This window comes from Antrostomus carolinensis, unplaced genomic scaffold, assembly GCF_000700745.2.
Source record: "Antrostomus carolinensis isolate BGI_N321 unplaced genomic scaffold, ASM70074v2 scaffold54200, whole genome shotgun sequence".
NCBI classification, from domain to species: domain Eukaryota; kingdom Metazoa; phylum Chordata; class Aves; order Caprimulgiformes; family Caprimulgidae; genus Antrostomus; species Antrostomus carolinensis.
The window spans coordinates 1-8,486 of record NW_010291691.1 but is presented as its reverse complement, the minus strand read 5'-3'; the positions used below and the strand labels follow the sequence as shown (position 1 = coordinate 8,486).

The following is an 8,486-nucleotide window of genomic DNA, read 5'->3' as shown; positions in this document are numbered from 1 at the left end:
ATGCCGTGCGTGCCAGTGTCATTGAATGAGTAATTTCTAAGCAAAAATTGTCCAGGTTTTTGTTATTCCTGATAATTTTTGTGGTGAAAGTGTAGAAATTAGCAATAAATTTAAAAACCTGAACTAGGAGTTTCCCTTGCTTTGGACAATATATCCTCCTTAAACAAACAAAAAACCCCCACACCACCAACATCCGGTCCCCTCCCCGAGCCATCCTCCAGAAACCAAGCTTTTACTATACAGACTACTGTAAGTTGCTCAGAAACTCTGATTCTGTCCTGTTTAATCCTGATATCTGAGAAGCACAATGACACTGCTGCTCTCTACTATCTTCTACACGAGACTGTCAAGGAGAAGTTGATTTATTTCCTTTAGTCTGCATCATCCTTTACCTCTGCTGTTATGCAAGTGAATCTTCGTGTCGAGGACTCTCTTCTTTTTCAAAACAGTTGCTTTGTATTCATGCCTACAGTGTATATAGCCTACAACACTCTTTTTTGTTTTATTTGCAGATTGTTATAAGCATAGGACTCATGTTTTATGTTGTTCACCGAGCTCAAGTGGAACTGAATGCAGCTATCGCAGCGTGTGAAATGGAAATGAAGACATCACTTGTTAAAGACAGTCAACCGAGCATCAGTGGTTCAACCACATACTGCAACAAAAGGACAGTAGCATTCTCTGGAGGAGGTGTCAATATTGTGTGACTTCAAGTATTAATGAAGTAAGGTTTTGTGAACCTAAACTATTGCCTAGATATATCTATGGACAATTCAACTAGTTTAAAAAAAAATGAAAATATACAAGTGGTTACAGGTTGTACTGTGGCACAAACCAACCGACCAGCTCTTCAGTTGCACACAGGGTGACTTCTAGCAAGAAAAGAAAGATGGTGAAGTAACTTAAGATGTAAATGCAAATTTGGCTGCACCTTTGGTCATTTATTATGCCTGTCATGGCCTGTAGTCTGCACTTTAGTTTTTGTTTTTTTTTTTTCTTTGCTCCTATAAACTGAGAAATGCTTCTATAAACTGAGAAAAGTAGCACAGAGGTAAATATTTTTCTGCTTAGCATTATTTATAAGGCTGAATAATTATATTATGCAGTAGAATTTTATTACTGATAAAGATGAATGAGAAAGTATGCAATTCAATGTATGTTATTCTTGAATGTGCTTTTGCTTTGGAATTGCTTCCAGAACTTGGAGTGTATTATTTAGCTAATGATGGGACCATTTGGCTTTTCCTTCATTTTTGAGTTAAAAAAAAAAGACAACCCTATATAATGTTTTAGTTGAATGTATTTTTGTAAGTCATTAAAAATGTTGCAGAGCCATGCATTTGTATTCCACAAGCTTAAATCCTACATTGTGGGACTGAAGTGCTCTTAAATAACATTTTAAGTTACACTGTGTAATATGCAAAGTAAAAGGGAAAATACAGAAGTTATAATAGATTGCAGTGAGTATTCGAAGGAGACTTCATGACTTAACTGTTGCATTGGTTTTACCACCTTGCTGATTGTAACAAAGGGCTGTTCCACATTAGTCCTATTTATAATATTTGTAATTGTTAAAAGGATGCAGTTCTTCAGTGCACATGGCTGCGTGTGATAAGGCTTCCAGAACAGGGAGCTAAATCTCTACTTTAAACAAAATGATGGGATACTGGCAGTACTACTTTAATACGAAGGTGGCCTTTATTTTGTAAGTGAATCTCCCCTCCCTTTAAAAAGCTTTAAAAATTCATTTTGGTTGGCATGTTTTTTTCTAAAAGTTTTACATTTTTTAAAAGATGCAATCTATTATAAATTTCATCAGAGTGAAGAAACAAAAACTAGAGGTTCTCCTTGGAAAAATAAATAAATAATCCAGTAATGGAGGAGGACAGGAATGTCTCTGAGACTCAGGAAATCTGACTCCATTTTTGCAAGACAACACTGTATTGGATCATGCTCCTTTTACGTGTGCTGTGGACTGTTTTTCACTGCGCTTGAAAAGACTGGATAACCCAATAGTAACTTGTGGGTGTAAAAGGAAAACAACAATAATGCCTGAACATGATGTATGTGTGAGTTCCATGTAGATATACATACCAGTGTTCAATTGCTCAAACACACACAAGTCATCTGATACAAAAATAATCTAATGTATTGCTTATTTTTAGTTATTTTGTGTAAGTTTTTAAGGATGCTTTCAGTCTTCAAGGTTTTGTGTTATTTTCTAACAGTATGACTGTGCCTCCTTTCTGTAAGGCTGTTTTGTTGGCTTCAAGCTTTTTTGTCTTGTTGAGAATAGCAGGTGTTCAAGGTCGTTGGGAAGCAGAGATTTGATAGTCTCAGTCTTACTGTGAGGATGCACGGTATTCACATAAGGCGACTTCTACACATTCCTTGGTAGTGGAAGTTCAGTTTTGTTCTTGAAATAAATATCCTTTGCAGACCACTGTTCTTGGGTCTTGTGACCTAACAACAAAGTTCAGATTGTCTCCTTTTTGTTGTTTTGGGGTTTGGTATTTTTTTTGTTGGGTTGGTTTGTTTTTGAAAAGGCAATCTGTATCTACCTGGAAGTGTTCGTTTACACATCTCTGCCTCTGACAGCTCCTGTGTGAAAACAAGAGAGCCAGATAACTTTTTGATGGCGTTATTTGTCATCATAGTATAATTGAGCCCTTTCTTAACTAAAGGTTTTGTTTGTTTGTTTCTTGGAAAGAACAATTCTTCAATAAATGAACTGATCTGAACTTTGCTCCATCTTGCCAAATCAACAGTAGTGTTTTGAAGAGGGCATCTCTTTCTTTGCATTTTTTTAACTAACTTAAGGTTGTGTTGATTATTCAAGAACATTTCCCAAATAGGTATTTTGAAGTGCTTTTATTTCCATGACATTTTGTAACCAGAGTAACTTCACTATGTGAATACTTTTGTAGTATGGAATTAGTTCTTAAGACTTTTGCATTTTGCTTGATACTTGTAAAATTTGTGTACAAGTGAATGGGAAATGTGCATTAAAAGGAACTTTTCTGTACCATGCCAATCATAATTTTATACAATAAATTCACTCAAATTTATTTAAAGGAATATGTATTAAATGTTTAGGTTGCTGTTAAATAGTTGGAAAGAAGGTGCACTGGAGTGTCGTCTTTACGTATGCATGCAAAAATAGTTGTCTGCATTAAACGAGTAACAAGTTAGGATTTAAGGATGAATTCCGTGGGTGGGGAGTTACGGACAAGGAAAAGACACTTGATTTTTATTTATTTATTTATTTTTCAAATTAGAATTAATTACATGCTTAATTCTGTTCAATATTTTGAAGATTAGGTATTTGTAGCTGCTTTTTTGATAAAAGAATAAGTATATGTGTGCCTATGAGAAATGTGCTACTGAACCGAAAGAGGATTGATATCTTTGAATGTAAAAATAGTAAAAATTACGTGATTATTTTTTTAGATATTTTCCCTACCTAGTGCAATTAAAAAATAAAAGGATATGAGTCCAGTTTAAATATGTGGCAAATCACCTTCATGAATGCTTTCTGAGTTGCCGTGATGGTGAAATTTTTACATTTTGTGTATGAAATGTACTTAAGTTGCAGGTCATATAGAAGGAGGAATCTCTCTCAGCTGCATGGCACCAGCTTTCCTTCCTCATTTTTGTGGTAAGTGCAACTGTGTAATACATTTCTCAAAATCTGAGTTTATACTGAACAGCTGTGAGGAAACCCCTTTTTTAGTCCATGAGGTTTCTATACTATTTTCATACTGATTTTTGCACAGTAACTTCAAGAAGCGTTGCTGAGGTCCAGTCTGAAGAATGGAAAGGCTGCTCTTACATGGTGTGCGGCTAGTGTCGCGTATTGGATCCTTTGTGTTCAGTTTCAGCTTTCCAGAAGCAAATAGCTCAAATAGCTTTGTGGCAGTCTTCCTCACTATAATAAATTCAAAGTTGTACCTTTGCATAAATTCAAATGGTACCAGGCCCATCTAGATAGTAAGATTCTGGTCTGGACATGAGGGAATAGGAAATCGAGTGCAGAGGGGAAGCTGATGCAAATTCTGCCTGTCCTGGGGAAAGTATCTCGTCCCTGTCCCCTCCAGTTCCGCAGAATTAGTGATGTGCCTGGCAGCAGAGCGATGGTGGGTCTAACACATCCTCTCTTCGTAGACATTAACATTTGTCTCGCACTATCCCGCTGTATTGATTTTTAATTTATATTATTTTGTTAGTGAAAAGTAGCAAGAAATAACCGAGTCTGCAGTTTCAGTACTGCCCCTTTCCGCCTTCAATAGATTATTCTGTTGTATTGCTAAACTTAAAATGACATTTTAATGAAGTCTTCTGTTCAGTGATGTAAGGTAAGTCCTCCTTGCTAGCTAAGTGACTGATGTGTAGTTGGTTGGATCTGAATTCTCAATTTGTTTGGAAAATCAGCTGGGTGAGATTTGTTGTTGTGAGTGTGCAAAGTCCTCTAACTTTCCCTCTAATTCTTTAGAACTTTAGATAAATTGTGAGAGAAATTAGCAGAATATGTTTATTATACAGAGTTCTATGTTTCTTTTGTTTTGTTTTAGAAAAAAGGTTACTAGCAAGATAGCAGAAGGCAGCTTTGTTCTGTCCTGATCCTGGGACATGATACTGGGTGTCATCTTTTTTCAGAGATGAGAATGTTGCCAAAATGTAGCACATGTAAACTTAAGTGAGTCAAGGTAATTAGGTGCCTGCTTCAGGGAAGAGGGTGTAAAACCCGTATCTCCAGGTTAGTACGGCAAGGGGTCTTTTTTTATCGTACAATCTACAGACCAGCACAGTTTGACATTGGTGGTTGCAGGGAGTTGCTTCTCACCCCTCCTCATCTGCAGGAGGGAGAATCTAGAGAGCTACAAGTCTTTCAGGCTGAAGGGGAAGAAATAATAGCCTGAGCACAGCGGTCACAGTTTGAGGAGGTTAAATTAACCTTAATGTTGCCAGAACTGTGAATACATGTAGATGCCTTGTTTTCTTAGCTGCCAAATCCTTTGACTGCTTCTGCTTCTTCCTATAGGAGGGTAGCTGGGTGACCTCACCTAGAAGGGAGTCAGCATTTTATCTTCTGGAGAGTTTTAGCGTGCTTTGACTTTTGGACCTCTTAACTTCTGACATAGCCTTTTGACAAATTTTGCTGACATTTCTCTAATTAGAATGGTTGGTTGTCCCAGTAACAGGGCAAGATCAGCTTGGGTGCAAAGATGCAAGTGGTGTTTGTGATTGTGCAGCTAATCCAAGCAAGAAGTTCTGTGAGACAATGTGCATGAGCTTGATTTGCTGAATGTGAGGTGTTTCCCTCTGTTCTGAATTAGCTATAGCTGTTTCCCTTAAAGGTTGTGGGTGGGAGGAAGGAAGGAAAGGCCTGTGGTGATGGACTATTCTAATAGCAAATTTTTGCTCTCTGCCTTAGAAACTTGATTGCTTAAGATCACAAATATTCTCCATTTAATGTGAGAAATGGTAGGTGGTGAGGGAATGGACTAATGAATTCTGACTGTGATTTTTGTGAGGGAGTAACAATTTGCTTCAGTACACGATGAAGCACCCAGATGGTAGAGGGGCGGGTTTTTTGTTGGGTTTTTGGGGGTGGGGAGGGGTGGCAGTATGTACTACTAGAAGTTATAATGCTGAAATGATAATGATATGAAGTTAATGCTGATTCTTTTGAAGCTTGACTTATTATGACTGTTTCAGATACCTTTTACAGTTATGGGGAATAGTATCTCAGGAGCAGCTAGAGTAAGAGCTCTAAGAGCATCTCAGCTTCTGGGGGGCTGCTGAATACGTGCCTCTGCCTCTAAGTCCTGCTTTTATAACCTGGGCTAGCCAAGTCAAACCAGAAACAGTGGATAGCTCTCAGAAGAGGATTATTTGTTGCTGCCCTTTTGATATCTTATGCAGCAGAAGTGTATGGCAGATGGTTTGCCTGTCTGAAAGGCTTCCTTTTTGCCTTGCTCTGCTTTGCCTTCAGGCAGTCGCTGGATGAGGAAGAGCTGTGCACTTGCCATTTGCTTTTCCACCAGCCGGGGAGACAGGGATTGCTGAGTTGAAGCCAGAGGTTGCTCTGTGTCTTTTGTTCTTTCTGAGTAGCTTCCTTTCTGTATACTCTAAAAAAAAAAAAAAGGCAAACCAAAAAAAAACAACCAACAAAAAAACCCCAAACATCACCACCCAAAAAACCTTCAGGACTGGTAAAATTCATACTACTGAATGTGTATCCTATATATTCTCCTGAAGATGTAAATTGAGGTAGAAGATTGTTTTGTGTTCAGCCAGCTGTTATAATTTCCATGCTTTGTGACTCCTAAGCACAGACTCCTGCACCAAACTAAGTTCTCCTGCCACTGGGCTTGCTAAGGTACAGTATTTGGTAGCCATGAAGGGATTTGTCCTTGCAGCTTACACTGTATTGAATCACTGATTTCCAGTCATCTTAACATTGCATGGGATTTTAGGATTTCAGAACTGTGGGAGCAATAACTGCATGCACGTGTGCAGCTTCAATGTCACACAAATTCATACTTCACAAGCATTTTGTGTTGTCTCTTGCATTTTGTGGGGAAACTGCACTGGTGGTAATGTGATATGTGTCTTGTCCAGATTTTGGCAAGAATACAACCATTTGGATTTTTTGGTGCAGGGAGTTGAAGTGTATTTCACTGGTTATAGCATGCACCTTCGCCCCTACCCCCATGTCAGCCACAGTGGTTTGCCAGATGTTGTATGGTTATTGCTTAATTTGCAGTCAAATGAAAGACTCCGATATGCATACATGCTGGTCCAGCATTGAGCAGGTCTTTTTCTGTGTCTGTCTCCTTTCAGCTGAGAAATCTGCCTTTTTCCCAGCTACATCAATCAGTGTAATGAAAGACATTCTCTCTCCTTGCAAACGATGCTCCTTTAGATTAAGGTGGTTATAACAGTGCTACTGTTCTTTCAAACAAGCTTTGCAGTGGGAAAATGGCAGGATCTGGAGGAAGAACCCTGGACTCCCCAGAGCCCCTGGCATCTGCACTGGGGAAAAGAGACTTGTGGTAATGAGTTTTAAATTTATTTCCATAAAGAAGCAGTTTGAGACTGGAACTGGAAACTTAAATGAGGAGGGGAAAAGCTGCAATTAGTGCAAGAGTATTAGTATACATACCAGGAGGTAAAAATCCTGGCAGCTATAATTAGGCGAGGTTATTCTCCCCTTTTCAATGAGTCATTCCTTAGAGAATGGATTAAATGTATTTTATTTTTTTAAAAAATCCTTTTCACTTGTTAAAACTCAAGTAGAAAAAGGAGAGGGAGTCACAGAAGAATGTATTAACAATGCAGAAAATGCAAACTCATAATGATTACTGAATATTCAGCTTGAGGCAAGGCAGAAATTTGCTTTTATAAGTGGCAGGTCTGTTGGTACAAATCTACTTTTCTTCATTATATCCACTCTGATAAACAGTAAAAGAAAGGTAGCCATGTAGTGAAGCATGGATAGATTTGTATGATGGGGATTATATTCTCTTGGGGAAAAGTCCTTGGGGATTCAGTCTTTAGGGCTGCGTGTAGTGCAGAAGTATCTAGTGTCCTCTTCCTGTGTTCCACGCTGACTGCGTATGAGCCGCTTCTGTGTCTCAGAATTGGCCAAATGTATAGCTGCAATGACATGGCATGAGCCTGAGCAAATAATCTCTCCCTTTTATCAGCACCTTTTACCAGCTTGAAACTTGAATAAAGGAAAGCTGAGAGATGCACCTGTATTTTCTGAGAATGGGTATCATTATCCTTAGTTATGTTTACAGTGTTTCAGGTACGTCTGCTGGAAGTCCTGTACAGGTGGAATGTGTGATTGTATTTGCCTAAGTAAGAGTTGAGTTTTCTCCTAAAAATCCCCCTATTTAATATTTAAGCATAGTCTTATCCAAGTTGGGTACTTCTGTCTCCAACAGGTGAGATCATATTGATCAGATGAAGCACCTCTGAAAAGCAGTTTGTCTCCAGGCTGTAGCATTATAGAGCAATGAAGATTGGAGGGGACCCCCTAGAGGTCATCCAGTCCAGCCCCTACTCAGATCCCATCCAGTTAGATCAGGTTGCCTGAGGGCTATATCTAGTTGGGGCTCGAATATCTTCAAGGGTGGAGGATCCACAAGCCTGGGAGACATAGCAGAGTGTTTTATCACTTTCATAGTGAAAGAATTTTTCCTCATACTTGGTCAGAATTTCTCATGTTGCAGTTTGCATCCATTGCCTCCCCTCCTGCCACTAAGCACCTCTCAGAAGAGTCTGGCTTTGTCTTCTCTTGCCTGCCCATTAGGTAGTCAAAGACAGCAGCTGAATGGGAACTGGGAGCCACAGCTCCCTCAGAGGCACTTCTGCTGGTCTGCTCCTGCCTTGCCCTGGCCTGCGAGAGCCCAGCTGGAATGAGCTGATGATGCTGGCATGAGGCCGTGTGAGGAACTGCACTGTGGACTTGTCTC

General features: G+C 39.1%; 1 protein-coding gene across 1 annotated transcript in view; it reads left to right on the top strand.

Annotated features, from left to right (window-relative positions):
* The window catches only part of TMEM64 (transmembrane protein 64), a gene marked incomplete at its 5' end in the record, with an annotated part of 9,221 nt that extends 8,476 nt beyond the window's left edge, over positions 1-745 (top strand). The window contains one exon of the mRNA XM_010176684.1: positions 513-745. Within this exon, the coding sequence (XP_010174986.1) occupies positions 513-707 (195 nt within the window). The remainder of the gene's footprint in view (positions 1-512) is intronic.
* Positions 746-8,486: the final 7,741 nt, after the last annotated feature.